We start from the raw sequence: 21,357 nt of genomic DNA on the forward strand, positions 1-21,357 counted from the left end.
TGCAAGAAGCATAATATTATTGGTCTGGTTTGAGAAACAAAGGGTGAAGCCAGAGAAGAGGAGCAGAGTTTACTTATATTAACAATCAAATTTATTTTCCCTAAAAGGAAACAAAAAGGTCATGTGTTTTTAATATCTTTAATTTCACAGAGCTGAAAAATATGAAAAATTATTGAAGCTCTTGGTATCTAGTCTTTTCCTTATACTTTATTTTGCTTTAGATAGGCTAAATAAATTGTTTCCTTAGAACATTCTAAAAGACATTTACAAAAGAATGTGCTCTGAGATAAATGATTTGTTTTCCATAATAGTCAAGGGCTGTTCTAATTAGGAGGGTGAGTATGGTACCGGATCTGATGACCTGGTATCACACGTGCCTGCTGATTTGCTTTTGAGCTGTTAAAGAAGGTCTTTTTAGTATTTCATTTCCTGTCATTTCCTATCCCAGTAAAATGCAGAAAGGAATCTTTCTTTTCTTTGGAAAATGCTTGCAGGTCAACAGAGAAAGACAAAACTGATTTTAAATGCATGCTAATTTCTTGCTGTAAGCTTTCATTGGTGTTCAGGTTTTTCCTGTCACAGATGTTGCAAGGGATTTTTTTCATGATTGCTCTTGACCTTGTATATATTCAGAGACTTCATTCTACACACAATTTGATGGAATTGTTGGCAAAGCATCCAGGAATTCCCCCAACACTGCGTGATAGCCAACTTGCAGAAGAGGTAAACATATTTTGTTTTTACATAAATACTGAAGAGCTTTTGAGTTAACTACATATATTTCCCTTAAACTTAGTAAAATCGAGAGTTGTTTATTGTGTGATGAGAGCAGAAATGTCCAGTAAAATACTGCTGTTCTCAGTGCTGGTGGCCTCTGTTATGTTGTGAGTGTGTTTTATGGAACTTTTAATAATTTTTGCCTCTAAAATGCTGTTTCCCCACCCCCGTGTTCCTGTGGAAATAACTTATATAGATGTTAGTGATAAAGAATGTGTCATCCTGAATTCTTCTGAGTTCTTTATTTCCTCACATTTTCTTTAGCTTTCCTCATTTTTAACTTCAAATAGTCAGAGTTTTCTGTAGGTGAAGTTTATTTTTCTTTGGCCAGAGGAGCAAGTCACTGTATATCCCTTTCTATATGCATAAGCTTAACTATATCCTTAATCTTAACTGGGCAAGTATCTGGCAAAATAGCTGGGATTACTCTTCCCCACTGGTTACTTGCAGTGGATGTAAGGACATTTGCAAAAGAATGTCATTATTGTGTCACTGTTTGGGCTGAAAGGGACCTGGGTCATCTCTAGCTGAACTTCCCCCTCAGAGCAGGGTCAGCGTGGATTTCTGTCCAGGTATCCCAGGGCTTTATCCAACTGGGCTTTTAAAACCTCCCAGGAAAGAGATTTCACAACTTAGCTGAGTAGCCTGTTGCAGTACTTCGCAATTCTCATAGCAGGGAGGTTCTGTGTGAATCTTTTTCCTGTTTCAATTTATAGCGGTTGTCCCTTGTTCACTTGCCATGTACTTCAGTGAAATGCCTGGGCTCCCAGTTTTGGTGATTTCCTTCTGCCTGCTGGAAGGCTGATGTTTAGTAATCTCTCTCCTTCAAGCTGTGCAGGCCCAGTTCTTACAGCCTCTCCTGTTTTGTGGTTGTGATGAGTATCTGTCTTATTATTTGGATATCTTCTGATATTTTATCATTTTTATGCAAATTGTACGTATGGGTATCAGATTTTTCTGTTTTAATGAGACTTGTTCTCCTATTATAAAGTTTGTACCTGCCTTACAGAAATTCTGTAGAAGTACTGCCTGGTTTTTATTGACCTGTAATTCTAGCAATTTTTAAATACCACATTATCCTGACATGATTATGGGTTAGATTCCAGTTCCCTTTTGTAATGCAGTGTATTTCTGTTGTTGTTTGGGCTTATCCAAAACCAAAGTTGCATAGTTAGCATCTTTGTAGTAAATTTTCTTCTCAAATGTTTTATTTTTGGCTTACTAATAAATGCTGGATTCTAGAGAAAAAAAAATGCTGCTTACAAGTGAAATTGGGTAGCAGATAAATAGGTAACCATTTAAAAACACTATGGTAGCTGGGGAGTTTTTACCTTTGCAATATTCCTCCCAGATATGACTTGTGCATAGTTTAAGCTCTTATTTCTTATACAGGCAGAACAACTTCGACAACATTATATGAGTAAATCCAACGCAGAAGTTGCAGAAGCACATCAGGCCTTACAGCCAGTCCTTCAAACCATTCGGGAGCTTCAAAGAAAGGCAGGTACCTCTTATATGTTTTGTCTCTGAATTTTGACATTTTAAAAAAATACTATTTTCATCTGTTTATCCAGAACTATAGCTGTTTATTATTTCTAACAGTTTTTGAAGCCGTGTTTGGGATGGGGCTTGGGCACACTCACCACAGGCCCAAAACATAATCTGTGTTCCCCACACACATGAACTTGATGAACAGATGACTGAAAACATAAGTACATGGTAGGGGAATACGTCTAGTAAAGTTTAACACTGTTCTTGATTTTTTAAATTAACTGTGCTTCACCTGTAGTTTAGGTAAATAAGTTGTGGGGTTTGGCGTTTGAAACATTTCTGTGGCGTGTCAGATGGTATTTCAGTTACTTTGAAGGGAAATGTTTTTTAACATTCATTTAGTTAGTGTGCTTAAGGCTTAACTATGTTCAGTTAATGTGACAACTCAGATTTCATGGAATGTAGCAAACCCTTAATCAATTGATGAACACCTGAGTTGAAATGGTGCTTGTCACTTACATAATAGTAAAGAAATAATAAAAGGACAAATGGCACACGAGGAAGTAAACTTACGCAGCTTCTCTCGCCTGTTAAAATTACAAGGTCACTTCAGTGTTGCTCTGTTAATTTCACAGGGAGCTTTACTTTCTCTCATTAAATGATCATTTCATCTCCTTTTGAGAGAGAGAGAAGGAAGAAACTTTGAGATCACAGTATCTCTATGTGGCTGTTCTGTGTAGATAGCCTTGGTGAATCTGACTCTGCTGAAGGAATATAAAGGTGTGGAGAATGTAGACAGTTTCTTAGTCATGTGTTTACACTTCAACAGAAAATGAGATATTTTTTAATCATACTCTCATCCTCCACTTTTCATGGAATTTTCCAGTCTGTGTTTGACCATGGCCTAAAGAGTGGTATATACCTCTGCTGCAATGAGTAGATTGGTTTTCTGTTGAATGTTCAAGGATAAATCTATTCTTTTTCATACAGATACATTCAGGTTCTCCTTGGTGGTTGGATGTCATCCAGACAGCAATACAGTATGCCATCGATGAGGAGCTTGTTCAGCGTGTGCAAAATGAAATAACCTGCAACTACAAACAGCAGACGAGTAAACTGTCCATGGCAGAGAAGTAAGAGAATAACTGAAATAGGCTGTAAATACAGTTAAATCTACTCAGGTCTTCTTACTAGCTTGTGCTAGCAGTTGCAATTAGATAGCAGACATTTTTGCTTCAGAGCATCTGGACCGCAATTATGTTTCAAAACTAGTCCCTGAAAAAAAGTGCAACTAAATAGAAGATTAGGTAAGAAAGTAGGAAAATTACTGTTTTCTCTTAGGCATTCTTTGAAATGTTCTTCTCTATTAACTACTGTGGTTTTACGGTCTTCTGTACTCGTGAAACTGCTGAGTAAGAAGAATTTGAAATTTATTGCATTAAAATTGAGTAACCTCTGAAAGAAACTGACTTGCTTGAATGGAAAGTAGACAATATCAGAAGATCCTTTTGTAACACCATAAAATAGCATCACTCTTTTTCTGTGCAAAGAATTTGAGGTTGTTTTCATGTTCAAGACAACGGTATACCACTTCTTTTTGGGTTCAATTACAGAATAATGAATTCAGAAGGAACTTTCAGAGGTCACATAGATCAACCCTCATCTTACAGATCCAGACCCATGCTCGTTCAATCCAGCAAGGTTGCACAGGATTTTGACCTGTTAGGTATCTCCAGGGAGGGAGATCTAATAGTCTCTATGTGAAGCCTGTTCCAGTATTTGGCCCACTTGGTGGAAAAATAAAAAAAGACATTAAAATCCTTTTACCTAGTCAATATTTCCTGTGTTGCATGTTATGTACACTGTCTTTTGTTCTTTCACCAGGTGCCTTTGAGAAAAGTTTGACTCAGTCTTCTCTGTACCTTGCAGTTAGATAAATATAGAAAGCAATAAGGTCTCCCCTGAATTTTAGGGTTGAATAGACCCTTTTCTCCTAACCTCCTCTTGTACATTCTGGCTGACCGTCTGTAAGTTCATCACAGAAAAGGGAGACATAGGAAGGACAGTGCTCTCATAGTTTAGCTTCAGGCAATTTTCTCAGATATATGAACTTATGCTCTTAAATACAGTCTATCTTAATCATGTTTTAGTCAAATACATTTTTATTATATTTATGATATATATAAATAGATGTGCATAAATGTATATACATCTGTGTATAAACATCTAATGTGCTTATAAAATGTGTATATGTGTATAAATTTAAATATTTAAGATACACACGTAATTTAGTTCCACATGTAAAGATATCCTCCACTCTGACTACTCTGCCATCATGATTCCAAAAGGTTGTAATTTCTTCTTGAAGTAAAGACTTTTCTGGAAGTAAACCTATCTTTTACTTTTCAGTACTTAACATAATTCTATTGAATAATCTAAATAAAGATACAAAACTTAACCTCTTTTTTCTTCAGCACAAGAGGCAATGGGCAAAAACTGAAACACAAGATGTTCCCTCTGAACATCAGGGAATGCTTTTGTACTGTGAGGGTGACTGAGCACTGGAACAGGTAGCCCAGAGAGATTGTGGGGTCTCCATCCTTGAGATACTCTAAAGTTGTCTGGGCGTGGTCCCGGGCAAGCAGCTCTAGGTGACCCTGCTTGAGGAGAGCATTTGAACAAGACAACACCCCAAGGCCCCTTCCAACCTCAACCAATGTGTGAGTCTGGATATAAACATTTAATGGTTATTTGAGAATGATAGCATCATATTCTGGTTCAAATAAATATGAAGAAAGGATTGTTTGCGTGTTCATGCAAAACTTTTATGCCTATGCATCTGTCTGTATGTTAGCTTGTGTCACACTGATTTTTTTTTTTTTTTCCACTTCAATTGAAATTAGGTATTTAGAAAGTATCTTCTGAAATTGCTGCTGCTTACAGATTGTGCAACTTTGGAAAAGCTATCTGTGACTAAATTTTCTTTTATAACACAGGGATAAAACTTACTTCTATTTCAATTTATTTTAGCATATGAGATAAAACTTAAAGAACAGTGTCTTATCAAGTGCTACTTCGTCAGTGTTGGAAGCAACAAGTACTCTTAATGGAGTACTGGATATGATTAATCCATGGTATAGTGAGGGAGATTTTTATGAAGCTGATATTTTTTGGCAACTGATGGTATTAACAGCAGACTCGTGGTTGCAATTTACATTTATTTTCAGACTATCTGGTTAGGTAAACCTTGTCTATGTTATTTTAAAATGCACATCACTTAAGTGGGTCATATTAAATGCCAAGCTTTAGTATTGTTAAACCTGTGCTTTGCTCTCTGCACTTTACAAAATGGATGTTTTGGATCAAACTTTCCATATGGTGTAGAACCACAGTCTTGTACATCAATGTCAGACCTTGTAGGAATGGTGCACTTTCTTTCAGCAATAGACTTCTGCTCACAGGAAAAACACAATGTGGAAAGTACTTAACTTGTGTTCATGTTTCTCCTCTAATCACGAAAGACAGCTAGGTTTTAGGAATACGGGTTACTGTTATGGCCACTTAATACATTTAACTTTGAAAGCTAACTTGCCAAATGAAGTGTATTTTTGCGATGGGTGCATGTGTCTCCTGTGAATTGCACAGGTGCATTGCAAATCACTTTGTTGGCAAACAGACACAAGTAAGACTGTAAGTATGTGCAGTACCTTTAGTAGATCTGCATTGTGGACCAGAATATTGCCAGTTGGTATTCACTACTAGTGTTTGGTCACATCTCTCAAGTCATGGAATGAGTCCTTCTGTTCTAAAAATACCAGGCATTAGCTCTGGGGATACACTGGAGTGATTTCTGACAGCATTACATGTTACATGTAGTAGTAATAAGCATTTGCTTGTGGTACAAACATTGTATGTTGTCCTAGATTGCTATTTAGCTACTTCTCTTCTACTTTAAAATACTGAATCAAGTTTGGACTTAGTGTCTTGGTGTACAGTAATTTTCCTTTTTCTTTAAATCAGATTCCGTGACTGCAGAGGCCTTCAATTCCTACTTACAACCCAGCTGGATGAAGTGAAGAAGTTCCAGAAGATTGTAAGAGAAGCAGTGAAAAACTTAGAAGGGCCTCCTTCTAAGCAGGTCATTGAGGCTGCCACTATCTGCCATTTGCGACCCGTTAGACTTCCACTTAACAAGTACGTCTTGAAAACAGAAAATATACCTTAGACATGTATTACTAAATTTTCCTTTATTTGAAATAACATTCTAAAATCTTCATTATGTACTCAGGAGCTGTATGCACACAGATGTCACAGATCCATTTGTTAGAATCATGACCTTTTGTTTTATTTTTATAAAATCTTCTCGTGTCAGCTATATTAGTGTATATATGACTCTTATTTTGTTGTTTTTTAAGAATTTTATGTAGCTTTATATGTTGGAATAGGGGCTTATGATAATTTGGTTTCTGATGAAATTCTGAGTGCATCTATTTTCAATTTCCTTCCTGTATTGCAGCTGTGTCTTTTGTAAGGCTGATGAATTGTTCACAGAATATGAGTCAAAGCTCTTTATGCATAGGTAAGTTCATAGCTTTATAAATTTATCACTGTTAGAAAATATGAGAGTTGGGTTGGTTTATGTTTTCTGAAATAGCTTTATGACCAAATGACAGCAGCTTCTTGCTAATGGCTTTGATAGCAATTCTATTAGGTTTAATTTTCTATGTAAGTTTCATTTGAATAAACTGTATCCAAGGAATGAATACATCCCACTTTCTATCAAGCTGCTATAATATGACCGTTTGAAATGAAGCATTGGCATGTTCAGAAAGCATGTGTATAAATACAAGTATGTTATTTTAACACATACTCCTATTTGTGCAAATACTTAGTTGCAGTCCAGCTGCAAGTGGTATAGTACCATCCTTATTCAATGTTACAGTGAGAGAAGAGGTCTCAGACAGGATGAAGCTGAAAGAAGGGTGACACCAGCACAGGTGTCAGAAAAGTATGCAAAGTGGGCAGTACTGAGAGACATAGATTACAACCCTCTGCATGCTTTCATTTGGACTTCTATCTCTCACTATGTCAAAATTGGATTGAAAAGTCTTGAGGACACTGAGAACATTTTGAGAAGTCTTTACCAGTAGGAGCTTGTTGCCTCACAACTGCTGGAATCAGGAAGCATCAATGTATTTCTAAATTAGCATTATTTGTCAAGGAGAGAACTGTGGAGCTGTACTGTTCTTACACAGTGCAATACACAGCAAATTTTGTATCAGTTTAACTGTAATTCTTGTTTATATAAAAAGTTAGAAATGAAAAATTTTTAATGAATGTGACATTAATAACTACTGAAAGATGATTTAGATGTGTAAGCCTTTACAAAAGCTATTGATGATTTTGAGCTGACAAAATGGCCTGAGGATTGGTACCGAGGTCACTTGTGTTCAAAGCAAGCTTTTGATACATTAGGTAATAAAACAGCTGTTTATATTTGCTTGGTTTGCATTATCCTTTAATCATATATAAGAAGGCTGAAATAGATGATGAATAAGTACAGATGGATGTAGAAGTACAAAATCAGTGCTAAGTGCTGTGTTGGGTTTGTTTTGAAGTGTTAAAGGCCAAATGGCAATCTTTGAGGAGATGATAGAAGACCAAGAAGGGCTTGTCGATGATCGTTTGCCCACCACAAGCAGAGGGCTCTGGGCGACCAGTGAAACGGAACGTGCCTTGAAAGCTCTTCTCTCCTTTGCCAAAGCTCATCGAATGGATGCTAGGCTAACTGAAGAAGGAAGCATATTCCTGGAGCTCTTTGAAGCATGGAAAAAGGAATATAAGGTACAGTAAATTATATGGTGATGAAACAGTTGTGTGGTCCATTTAATTTATTATAAACAAATTGAAACTGAATATTAGCACATCTAAGTTGTATTCCTGAAATTAGGCTTTGCCTACACCAACCTTTTCCACAGTGCTTATTACAGGATTTGATTTTAAATGATTTATATATGATTTAAGAGTTTCTAAAAGCTATACTGGTGACTAATCAAATTACTAAGCAATGTAATTGCATCTATTAAGACAGTATAAGGATGCAATTATATGTGTTCATCTGTTTAGTTAAATCAGAATGTAGCAAGGCTCAACAAATCCAAATGGTCCCTTCTGTAATTCAGTTTCCCTTCAGTCTTGTGAAGAAGGAGCACAGTTTTTCATGTGCCTTTGTTAGGAAACAAAAGGTGGGACTAATATGCCAATGAGAATGAAGACAGTGTTATGGATTCCATCTGTTGTGACTTGGAAATACTGATTCAGTGGTCTGTACTACTCTAATCTACATTGAGCTACAAGGATGATACCCATGAAATAACTCTTATTTTATTCAGCATTTGTTTAGTTTTGCAAGGCATTTGGTTTCTGAATTTTTAGTTGCATTAGTTATTGTAATACTAATAGTTGTAGAAGAAATAAGAGCCAGCTATTTATTGTTGTTTATACAAAGAGGCTGGAAAAGAGAGCAGGAAAAATGATGTCTATACTGCTTGTTTTCCTTTGTAATTTGTTGTTGTTGTGGCTGAATAGTGTAAAGAAATATTAACCCTTCCTCCAAAAAGATTCTCACATTTTATTTTACATTGTATGGCAGAGTCATGTAAGTGTAACTCAATTCAGTTCTGCTGTTCATTTGTTTGGGGTTTTCTTACAGTTACTTCATGAGTATTGGATGGTCCTTAGGGATCACGTGTCTGCTATTGATGAACTGGCAATGGCGACAGAACGACTGAGAGTGCGTCATCCTGATGAGCCAAAACCAAATCCACCAGTTCTCCACATTATAGAACCACATGAGGTAAAGTACTGGGCAGGAAAGAATGGTTTCTTTCTGAAGGAACCTGCCTCCTACAAAAATAAAATCTGCATCTGGATCTATGTATAAGGTCTCTATTATGTCTCTGTTTCCATTTCAGAAAGGCTTGGCAGAGTATAGAATTCTTACCTATTTCTGCATTCAGTACATGGGCCATTTTGAGCTTGTAACTGTTATTTTGATATATATTTTTAGCCTTCTGACAGAGTGGCATGTTTCCAAAATACTGCTGTCCTTTCAGCAGCTGCAACTTCCTTCCTTTCTCTACAATTTCCCAGTTTGCCAAGCTGGTGGAAAATTAAGTTGACCTGATTCCTTACCCATATTGATACTTTCCACAAACGCCTATATAAAACAGAAGGAGCAGCTAAAAGACGAATCTTCTTTTCAGTATTTTGAAATTTCTGAGCTACCCCTGAGAGACTTTGTTTATGGTGATAGAGAAAAAACTTTTTTTTTTTTTTTTACCGGTAGAAGTATATTTTCTATAGACACAATTTCTGGGGTTTTTTTCAGTGAGATTCAGTTAGATAAAAGTGCTTCTTTCTATAAGGAAATAAATTTTATCTCTGTATTGAAACAATTTTTTAAAGGAGCACTTTGCTTAACGAATGCCTGACAAAATCTTAAGATTTATGTACGTATATGCAGCCATAAAAGAAACACCCATTACTTTGGCCTTTATCCTTCAGGTGCCTGCCTCTTCTTCAGTATTAATAGCTTCTCCACTATCAGCTGTAATTTATCTAAAAAAAAAGTCAGCTTAATGTTTCTGTCTTTGTATAGGTTAAATGAAAAGTGTAAATTTCTTAGAAATGTAAAGAAAATACTTGTTTCTTACACACTGTTTTTGGAACTAGCAGTTGAGTCTAGGATGTATATACATGACTGTAAGAAAATAGATGATAAATTGAATGAAGTCCAAAAGAAACTTCTAAAAACTTGGGTTATTTTAATTTTGTTTCTGTAAAGAACCAATAATGCAAATAAAACAACAGAAAACAATTTTGTGTACCTTCTGTGTCTCAGCCCATTCGCAGTGCTATGTTCATACTGGGTACGGAAAAGGAATAGATAATCAATTTTGCTTGGGGAAAAGCACATCTTAAATTTCCAGCATGAGCTGTTTGTCTGTCTGTCCCCAGTAAATTACTCAGCTGAATTTCACAAAAAAATTTAATTCAAGCCTTATTGTAAAACTTTTTTTTTCCTGTTTTAATACATATTTAATTTTGTTTTCATAGGTAGAGCAAAATCGAGTTAAACTTCTGAATGACAAGGCAGTTGCCAAATCACAGCTTCAAAAGAAATTAGGACAACTTCTGTACCTCACTAATCTGGAGAAAGTAAGATTAATGGTTCCTTGGTCTTTACTAAGTGATGTACTCTGTTTACCTAGTGGAAGAAACCTACCATTATTTTTATTTAAAACTTCTATCTTAAAGAAATTGTATTTTCTGTGAAGATTCATTACATTTTGAAATTCATTGTGCTGTTCTTTGTGTTAGTGTATGCTCATGAAATTATTTATTGCATTATATATTTTAGTTACTTGCTTAATTACATGCTTATTAAACTATGAAGTAGTTTTAAATGCTTAAAGTTTTCAATAAAACTAACTGGGCCATGTTTAGTAGAAGCCTTATAAAATTATGTTCGTCTCTGCATACCTTTGGTATTTTACAAAGAGCTTACCTTAAACAGAAGGACAATCATGTCTGGAGATTAAGTAAGTGTTAAAAAAATACCCAAAAAAACCCCAAAACAGACAAATCCCCATGTATTAAATGTTATTTTAATCATAGTGTTTAAGTGCAATTATGTTAAAGTAAGCATAGTTAAGCAAAATTTAAGTGTTTTTACAACAATGTGAAGCTGATAGAAAATATTAGGAATTTCTTGTTTGAAGCTTGTATTTTACCAGGATTTTTCAGGGCTGTCGTAGAGCTGCAGATGCCATCTGAAGGACTGCAGTATGAAAAGTGCTCCCTTTGCTTACCATAAATTACATATTTTTTAACTCCTCAAGATGGACTTAAGTAGATGAATATGTTTTTAATTTGCTGACACAGTGTTTTGGTTTGATTTGGTTTCTTTTAAGGGCTTCAATATTCATTTTTTCTAGAAGCTTGTTTTAAATATAGAATAACAAAACACAGAGCTTATATATATTCTTTTCTAATTTATAGTCTCAGGATAAAACTACTGGAGGAGTTAACCCAGAACCATGTCCAATCTGTGCACGCCAGCTGGGAAGACAGGTAAGATACTTATTCAATAGGTTTTAGTTTTAGAACGTCTTTAGCTAGAGCTGAGCCAGTTGTGTGTGAAATTGTCAAGATCTGATTTTAAATGAATGTTGTATTGAAATGGGGGAAATGAGCTGTTTCCTGTAATGTACCAATCAGCTTCTCCCCTGAAACAACATCTTTCTCGAATGCAAGCACCTCTACTGCTTTAGCTTTTGACATCAGTGCTTAGGTGTTCCAAAAATGTGTGTTCATGATTGTTTTGTAACTCTGAAGTTATACTTTTGTCAGGAACATTTATTTCCCATTTATAAGCTAACAGAACTAAGTAGGTAAATATCTTTTGTATACTATTGTATTTTACTGTAATTGTTCTTATTGATAGTATTGTTTTCTTCTAAAGAAAAGGATATTACTTATGTAAACATAGCAAAATCCAATAGAATAAATACTGGCAATGAGGATTTCTTTCCCCTCCACTTCCCTTCTGAACTGCAGGAGTTGAAATTCAAGTGAGACTTAATCTATGTCATAAAGTACAAAGCCATAGGTTAAACTTGACTTATGATGCATTAGGGAAAAACATGAAAGGACTCCTTTTCAGTCGCACTAAATTGTCTTTTTTTTTTTAGGGTAGTTATTTCAAGGAGGTTTAGCTTCTCTTTGCTTTATAAACGTGTAAACGTGAACTGCTGCCCTGCCATGTTTCCAAAATCCCCTCTGTGCCCTTCTTCCAAGGGTAATACAGGTTTTTACAGAGAATAGCTGTTAGTCCTGTTAACTGCCATTATGCTTTATCTCAAAGCTGGAGGAGCTCACTGAAAGGGAAAATAATCTCTTAACTTTCTTTATCTTTTCTTAACAGCAAGACTGCTGCTTTGGATGATAGCAGCTTTCAAGTTGCAAAGAGCTTTTAAAATACTTTGCATCCTTACAAAGCCTAAAAGACCTTCTGCTTGGTTTAGTCAATTCCTTTTGCTACTTGGTCCCATGAAAACTTTTAGTTTTCCCTCTTGGAATGGCCTATAGAACAGACTAGTACAGCAAAAGATACTATTTTGAGTTTCAAAACCACTGATCTACAAATTGCTTCTCTATTACGGAAGGTTATGGCTGATGTGTAGATATTCTAGGCTCACAAAGGAGAATGGCTTCTGCAATGCAATCTTTTGTTTCATACACATTCTGTCAAAAAGAGATTAAGACACTGTGTACAAAATCTTTCTTCTTAAGTCCAAAGATGTTGCGTAGGACTTAACAGTAGGGAAAAACTAAAGCATTTTTTCTGTCACTTATTAAATAAGACCAATCTAGTATGAATGCAGAGATAAAGAATTTTGCAAAAGGCAAATACAAACATTTTTGTATTTTTTTAATTATGTAAATACTTAATCTGTGTTTATGTAAAGCATTAAGAATCATCTTTCATAGAAGTGAAAGTCTTTCCTGAAGTTCAAAACTGAGAAAATGCAAAAATGAACAAAAAATGCAAAGACTTTATTTAGATCATGAATGTCTCTGTACTGGAAAACTTGGAAATTCAGACTTTTTAGGAACTGGAGTGCAACAATTCTAAAATTCTTCTTTAATCTGATGAGTATCATGAAAATAAGGTAGTTTATCATAGATTAGTACACTGTTTTTCTTTTGCATTGATCCAAAATTGAAACTGTGTTGTGTTTGGGTTTTTTTCATTTCCTGCATAGTGGGCAGTGCTGACATGTGGACACTGTTTTTGTAATGAGTGCATAGCAATCATCATCCAGCAGTACAGCGTTGGCACCCGCCGCAGCTCAATTAAATGTGCCATTTGCAGGCAGACAACATCTCATAAAGAAATATCTTATGTCTTCACTGCAGAAGCTGCAAATCAGGAGGACGATATTCCTGTCAAGGTGAGTTGTTTGCAGGAGCTCTGTGGTCCAAACTTTCAGCAGGGTATATTTGTTGTGTTTTGTTGCATACTGCATTTAGACAGACAAGTGTACTATATCGTTTTATAAATAGTTTGTCCTAATGGCGTTCCTAATGGATTTCAGTCCTGATTGCACTGTTGTATCTACTTTCTTAGTAGTGGAAGGTTTTCATTGGGTTGAAGGCAGGGCTGGAGGAAGAGACAGCATCTCTATGAGTCTTTAGCAATACTGACATATGCATAGTGCATAGGTACGTGTTTGCTCTGCATGAATGAGTTGTAGAAACAAAAAACCTGTGTTTATTGCAGTTGTGGAAAAAATAGAGGATTCTGGGCTAAAATGCAAAGGTAAAAGACATTGATAATATTTTGGTTTAGATTATACTGCTGTCTTTCATTAAAATATGATTATAATACGGCTGGACATAACTTACAATAATTTGATTAGTATAGTTAAAACTAATAACTAGTTGTGCTGACAGACTGATATCTGTGCAAGTCTCCTTGAGCCTTGCACAATTTCTAGGGTTGCTGCCCTGTGTTGAAGACAATGCTACCACATTTGCACTAGTTATTTCAACCTCCCTGGACAAATGGAATTCCATTTTATGAGTAGGTGATCCCTAACTCGAATTATGAAAGTAGTTGACAGTATGTGGCACCAGGGGGAGTAAATAGGCTGTGTTTTTCAAATGGTACTTCTTCAAACATCACTACATGCAGGGCTTTTTACAGATTAATTCCGTATACAGTTTAGAGATACCACCCTCTTTCTAACAAAATTTCAAATATGTTTCATAAATTACATAAAAAAATAACTAGAATAAGCAAATTTCTTAAATAAGACACTGAAAGAACATGTCATCTGCTGTTCTGTGTAAAGAGTTGTAGTGTTTTCTTGAAGTATTTCTGTGTCAAAACTTTGAACAAAGCAAAAATAAAGCAAAAATATGAATTCTGTGTGAATTTGCTTGAGCAAATCTCATTCTTAGTTCATGAAAAATTTAAAAATTACACTGTAGCTTCACTGTACTTACTATCTAAACGAGCAACATTGTTAAAAAAATTAAAATTTCTGCCTCATATTCCTTTAAAAGACAGTTAACAAAGAATAACAAACTTACTATGGTTACTATGGAGTACCGAGTTTAAGATCAGTATCTTTCAGTATAGATATGAAAATTGTGTGATTTATTCAGTGTTTGTTTTAATCTGATCTTTCTCAATCCCTCCAGTCTCTTAAAAGTATTCACTACCTCTCTTTCTTTCTATCTATCTTACTCTTTATTGTACCAACACTAACCATCTTAAGGTAATGCCTTAGATGCAAAAGGACTACTGTAAATGGAAGCATTTTATACTGAGAGAGATTACTGGCATCCGTGCATGTTTTGGTTTTGTAAAAGCTTCCTAAGCTTCCTGTGTCTGGTCAGTATTGCAGTGGGTGTTGCCAGCCTGTCATCTGAGACAGAAATTGTTAGAGGGTAGTTTTGGTTCTAATGTTTACTGTTCCATAATTCATTGGAACTAGCCAATTTCTTTATAAATAGTCATCTGAATATTCAGCAAAATGACTCATGGTGTAGGGGTAATGAGTGGGGTAACATTTCTTAATACAGACTGAATGTCAGTTCATCTCCATAAATACTCAGAACAAAATTGAATTTTTTTTGTGTGCTGTAAGCCAAAGTTTTAGTCACTTGTAAATTCAGTAAGTCTAATATAGTTTAATGTAATGTAGACAAAGGGATGAAGAACTTTACACACTTAGTTATCTTGTGTAAAAAATAGAGCAAAAAGACTGTGACCACTTTGAGCGTTGTGCTGTTCTTTTCTCTGCCATAGATCCTCTTACTGATCTTGCACGAAGTCACCTTTGTGACACCTGAGTCACAGGAATCTGAAGTGTGGAAAAATCAACAACAGTGGCTAAAGTTACTATCTGTTATAGCAGGTTAAAATAGAACCTGTGATAAGGTCTAAAAACAGTTTCTGAGGAAAAGACAGAGCAGATTTTCCAGGATTGTCATCACTGAATCAGAGATGAATGGTACTGGAAAAGCACATATGTGACCCTGGAATTATGTAGGAAGTACTAAAAGCTAGTCTTGGATCTCCTAGTGTAGGTGTTTATGATTGGGAGGCAGCTGCCATAGGGCTGCAAATGTGTCATCCTTTCAGATAAACATTTTTAATTGTCCATCTGACTTTGCAAACAGTCTCAATGTCTATCAGGTGCAGCAGAAATGACATGGAAGAAAGGTGGTTAATTTCTGTGGCTGTGACATTGCAGAGTTGGAATCACTGGGGAGGACCCTGAGTAATAAAATGGTACTGTTTACTGCAGCCTTTGGTAAAACAGTCTGCAGAAGTCTTTTACATGTTGGCTATTTAATGTGTGAATGATCAAGCAGCCCAGCATTGGTTCCCAGCTTGTGCTGAGACTGCTGACATCCTTCCCAGCCAATTCTGCAAGCAGCATGACTTGAGTAAATTTGATCTGTCATTGTAGTGAGCCAACATAGTTAATTCAATGTTCAAAAGACAGGTGCAGACAGAAATAAAACAGTATTTGTCCAGCTGAATCTAACACAGCTTGAAATCACTGTACATGTAGCAACTTGTAAGAAAGTAAAGGCTTCTTTAAGAAAGACATCAGGTAATATTGCTGTAATACAAAGTACATACTGAAGGAGATGGAAAAAAGAATTACTTCTCATGGTATCCTCTTGCTGACCTAAGGTGAAAGGGAAGAGTACAAAAACCAAAATGGACAAGAAGTAGACTATAGTGTTGGATTCATTAAGCACTGAAATACTTCTGAATGCAGAATATGAAGATGTTTTCATTGCAGCTCACCATCATTCAAAAATTAATTTAATTATATTTACAATTTCCTTACTGTTTTAAATATAATTAACAAGATTCATAGTACTGAATGTAAGTTTGATGTTGCCAGAATGAGAAACAAAAGCAACAGAACAGGATTCAGGTAGGTTTTTTTTCTTGGTCCATTTTCAAGAGGTGTGAAGGTAGGGAAATTTTAAAGTGCATTTGGAAGATTCTCTAAAGACTGTGCCACAAAGTTAAACTGCAGGAGGCCTAATGGGCATGTTTGGTGATGCCACTGTACTGCTTGGGCCATATTTTGCTTCATGCAGATCTAGATGGTGTGTCTAAATGGCACTTCATTCTTCCATGTGCTGCACATGCTGTTACACACTACTGATCCTAATGCAGTGCATTTTAAGGGAGAGGTAAAAGTAGTTCAGTGCTACTTAACCTGCTCTTCCTCAAGGCTGATAATTTTAAACTTTGTGTAAGATATGTAAGAGACCTAATATACCATCATTTAATTAAGCAATGATTGTGGAAGGAGTGTTTTACTATCCTGCTTTACTAATGTGCTTCTTTGCCTTTTCAAAGGGAAGTCACTCCACCAAAGTGGAAGCTGTGGTCCGAACACTGAAGAGAATTCAATTTAAAGATCCAGGGGCTAAATCCTTAGTTTTCTCAACGGTATTAATCACCATTTTCTGTCTTGTCTTTGTGTGTGTGTTTTGAGTTTAAGGCGTTCATAATATTTTCAGGAACTAGTTTAGCTACCAAAATGTTGAATCATTCTGTACAACCACTTGATTGTTTTCAGGATTTGTAGGGCAAGTCCTGTAATGGGAACAAGAATAATGATCATAGTCAGCAGATGTAAAAGCTTTCCTTTAAAGGGCAAACACTTAGATTTGTATGGAAGCAGTAGAAATTCTAGGTATTTTTAAATGTAGTGTCCAAATGGTTTTGATACATTGTAAAACTCTTTTTGCAGTGGCTACCAATTTCTTTTATTCAAGCTGATCTTTCTAAATTACCTGTCTTACTTAGTTTTATGAAAGATTTGGTTTCTAGCTCACTGTTTTTTTTTTTTTTTTAATTGCAAGTGCTAGCATTTTGAAAAGCATTTTAATCTACTCTTTGTTAGGGAAGTTAATTAATAGTTTTTAGTTGTCATTGCTGTTTGTAATGTTGAGTTACTTTTATTGTGTTGTGTGGTTTTGTTTTGTTTTTTTTTACAGTGGCAAGATGTGTTGGATATAATTTCAAAAGCTTTGTATGACAACAACATGATTTTTTCTCAGATCAATGGAATTAGTAAATTTCAGGTACATAAAGGATATTTTTCTTAAATTATTTTCAGTGGGAAAATCGTAGTTCATAGAAGTTAATCTGATCCTTTTACTTTGTTGCTTCATTTCAGAAACTAAAAGAGCAGCAAATTTGTTTGGCAGAAACTTTGATCTCTAACTCATTAATTCTAAAAATCATAATCTCGAAAAGCCCCAGTTTAAAGCGTTCGGAGATAAGCAGTACATGCGCTTTTGAGAAAGATGCGTTGGCGTGGAGGCTAAGGATAAGACACACTGATCAGTGTTGCAAGAAGTTCATGCCTTCCTGAAACTGTCATGTATCTGTTCTGAGATGCCAGGTCTTGGATCAGACCTGCAAGATTGTCACTCTGGAGCCTGTGTTAGCTGTTACAATTTGTTGAAAATGTAGTCCCGTCCCCCACACTTCTTGTTGAGGAACTTGTGTCACACTGCTGTGATGTTTGCCTTTTAGGAAAACCTGTCTGCATTTAAATATGATCCCAACATCAATATTTTGCTGCTGCCTCTTCACACTGGTTCCAATGGACTAAACATCATCGAAGCAACTCATGTTCTGCTCGTGGAGCCCATTCTGAATCCGGCACATGAGCTACAGGCTATTGGCAGAGTACATCGTATTGGCCAAACAAAGTAAGATTTACAGCTGTGTTCAATGGTTTAGATATGGTCCAGAATAGATCTGCATACTCTAAATTAGAATAACTCTAGTCCACTGAACTCCCCAATTTTGGAGATGAGGGTGTTCATAGGAATCCTGGTTTTAAAGATGATCATGTAAGGGACAGAAAGATTAAAATAAAAAAAGACTGAATAATCACATTGTGTATTTTAGAGAGTTCTTTTGTGCTACGGGGGTAAGATGCAAAAATAAATTGCATTTGGGCATTTAGGAAGAGTATAGGCTCTTGAGTCTAAAATTCTGAAAAACCTTGTTCAGCTGCTGCTCTCTATTTTATGTGTGTGCCATTGATGCCTTAGTTTTTAACCTTGGAGTTCTGCTTGCAAAAATGTCCAGAAATGTCTTAGCTTTGCAGGTCCGAGCAACTCATTGTTTGTCATGTAGGGCTAAATTCAGGCATGGTCTGTCTGAGTTTCCTTGAGAGGCTCCTTTTAACTGGTCATTCTCAGGTCCAGGTTAGAAGCTGCATAAGTTGTTGAGAGTTTTTTGTTTCCTTGTTTTGGGGCTTTTTTTTGTTTGGTTTTTTTTTCCAAGAAAAAAGCTATAGCACACTCTCTTTAGAACTGATACGTTTTTAAATCACAGTTCTGCCCTCACTGCTGTCTAGATCGTTTTGAAGACATTAATGAGTTTGCATGTCTCTTGTTTGTTTCAGTGTTGTTGCTCTGACAGTGGTAGTACTGAACACTTAACAAACTTTTTAGGAAGTTTGTCCTCAACATATGAGATGTATATGTTTTTCCTAAGGTCTCATGTCACTTGAGAAAAAAATTAAAAGCCCAGTACATGAAGAAGAAAAACAGCTACAGTCAATTCTGGAATAATAATACTGTAGAATAATAGTGGGGTTTGTGTTCTGGAAATGAAAGCAAAGAGAGAGCACATGAAGGAGCATGTATGTGAAAGAATGCTTATGAACAGGTGGATATTGGTGTGTGTTGGTAAATATTTTGAATTAACTGTGAGGGCATAGGAAAGACTGATTGCAACAGCCCATGGTGTAATTTTACATGATGCTGGCACAAGAGGTCTGGCAAAAACCTTGCAGTAAAACCACCTAGATACATTGTACTTTTTAAGAATTAAGGCTTCAGCAAGGCTTATTTGAAAAAAGGGCTGTATTCCACATACACTGAGCATTACTCCATTTAGTGTCACTGGTGCAACTATTACCAGTTCAGTTCTTATTTACTTTCATTTTTTTGGGGTAGACCATTGCCTATGAATCTGAAAGTATTCCCCCTGCATTCTTCTGTGAAATCTTACCTGCCAAAGTTTCAGCCTAAGATCTGAAAACCGTCTAAGCATTTTCAAGGGTTCTTACCTTGAAAAATATTTATACTGGGGAGGATGGGGTGATTTTTCATTTTTATATTTGGATCTGACTCTTTTCCATTTCACTTTCTTGTGCCTGGCACTTTTCTCAATTACTGCTTTCTTTTTTGAAATTTTATTTCATAAGTGGAGTTTTCATTTTGTGTTACGTTTACTGACATTTTGCGTTTTATGTTTTACCAATGTTTACTGACAACAATTACTAACTTCTTTTAAAAAAATTATAATATTTTGCTGTCTTCAAAAATAATGTTATTAAAACTTTGGGTATTAGGTTTAATTATCCATCACATTGAGCCCTTGTCTCTTGGAATAATTTGTGACAAATAAGTATGAACATTGTATATAACCACTGGGCAAAGCTCTTTTTTTTTTAGGCTCTGGAGAAATGTTTCTAGTAAGGACACAGGAAGCAGAACTTTGCCCAGTATCTACATTAGGATTTTAGCTAATACAGCTTACATTCATTTAGTATGTGATTGGTAGAGTGAAAGTGTGTTTACAGGGAGGCACTAAGCCCCCTGAAATGTCAGTGGAAGTTGCTAATTACTTATAACATTTATTTCTTAAAATACAGAGATATATTTTCAACACTTTTACAAGAATTAGTGTGAAATTATATAAACTTTGGCAATAACAGTATAACTTCTGCTCACTTATGGTGGTGTTTTCTTTTTTTTAAACACATTCAGATCTACAATTGTTCATAGATTCCTGATAAAAGCAACAATAGAAGAGAGAATGCAGACTATGCTGAAAACTGTAGATAGAAGGTATGTGTTGAATTTTTTTAAAAGATCATTATTGCACTGAAAATGAAAAGTTGGTTCTCCACCATACTTTTATTGTGGTTAGGCGTGTATATCTTACAGATAAACTTCAGCTGTTCTTCAAACTGTTCTGATGGGCAAAACAGTTTTAAGACTTCAAAAATTTTAACCTGGTTCCAGTAACTTGCAGCTTGAGGTATTTTAATTCTCTGGAAAATATTTTGGTAATGTTTTGTGTATTTTATTTCATAAAAGCCCAATTAATAAGTTATGTGTTATGATATGATTTATCTTTTCAGTTTACCTATTTCCATTAGTATAAAAACATTGCAATTGATGGAGTAGTACTAAGCCTGCCACTAGAGCAACAGCATCTGCTATAAATTCTGATACAGAACATGGGTTCTTTCTTTTGTTATTTTTAAATCCTACAAACCCTGTCCAACAGTGCTGTGTCACCCTCCTTGGTTTCACAGTCCATGCAGGCATTACCCAGATGCTAAGTCATACATCAGGCTGGTGTGCAGACACAGAAAGCAGTTCTCACTGTATTTATGTTTCCAAAATCTATAAGCAGTGATGGATTGGAGTGAGACCAAAAATGCTATTTACATTCTTTTTGCAGACAGTGTAAGAGGTTTGTACTTTTTAACTAGATTGTATACACATGAGAAACCTAGGAGGAGGCCTTAGTTAATAAGGAAATTTTTCCTGTTACAGATAATGAAACTAAAAATTTACATGCACATCTTTGGCAGTAGTTATGAAAGATTTCAGTTTTAGTTCTTGAAGAATGATTTATTCTCCTTATCTGTGAAGTAGCACTACTTTTGCACATAAAATCTGGATGAATGTACAGTGGTTGAATGATCCCATGAGGGCTAATGTTTTGAAAGTAATATTTAACCTCATGCTTGGAAGCTGAAGCCAATCCCTTGAATGTTAAGAGGTCAAAGCAGATTATTCCATGTTCTGCTGCCTTTGCAGTGTTTGGTGTTGGCCACTGTTGGGGACAGTGGATGAACTTTGTATCTTACTTGGAATATGCAAGAGCAGTAGCTGATGAGTGTATGTGTTTTCCTGGACAGAAGGTGTGTTTTCCTG

At 35.6% G+C, this 21,357-nt stretch overlaps 1 protein-coding gene across 1 annotated transcript in view; it reads left to right on the forward strand.

The window, feature by feature from the left end:
• The window catches only part of SHPRH (SNF2 histone linker PHD RING helicase), a 50,704-nt gene that overhangs the window by 28,210 nt on the left and 1,137 nt on the right, over positions 1-21,357 (forward strand). Inside the window, exons 16-29 of the mRNA XM_008635950.2 lie at positions 634-723; positions 2,170-2,277; positions 3,259-3,401; positions 6,289-6,462; positions 6,785-6,847; positions 7,887-8,112; positions 8,981-9,124; positions 10,387-10,488; positions 11,332-11,403; positions 13,098-13,286; positions 16,733-16,825; positions 17,377-17,463; positions 17,921-18,099; positions 20,176-20,256. Of these exons, the coding sequence (XP_008634172.1) occupies positions 634-723; positions 2,170-2,277; positions 3,259-3,401; positions 6,289-6,462; positions 6,785-6,847; positions 7,887-8,112; positions 8,981-9,124; positions 10,387-10,488; positions 11,332-11,403; positions 13,098-13,286; positions 16,733-16,825; positions 17,377-17,463; positions 17,921-18,099; positions 20,176-20,256 (1,751 nt within the window). The remainder of the gene's footprint in view (positions 1-633; positions 724-2,169; positions 2,278-3,258; positions 3,402-6,288; positions 6,463-6,784; positions 6,848-7,886; positions 8,113-8,980; positions 9,125-10,386; positions 10,489-11,331; positions 11,404-13,097; positions 13,287-16,732; positions 16,826-17,376; positions 17,464-17,920; positions 18,100-20,175; positions 20,257-21,357) is intronic.

Source organism: Corvus brachyrhynchos, unplaced genomic scaffold, assembly GCF_000691975.1.
Source record: "Corvus brachyrhynchos isolate BGI_N302 unplaced genomic scaffold, ASM69197v1 scaffold6, whole genome shotgun sequence".
Taxonomy (NCBI): domain Eukaryota; kingdom Metazoa; phylum Chordata; class Aves; order Passeriformes; family Corvidae; genus Corvus; species Corvus brachyrhynchos.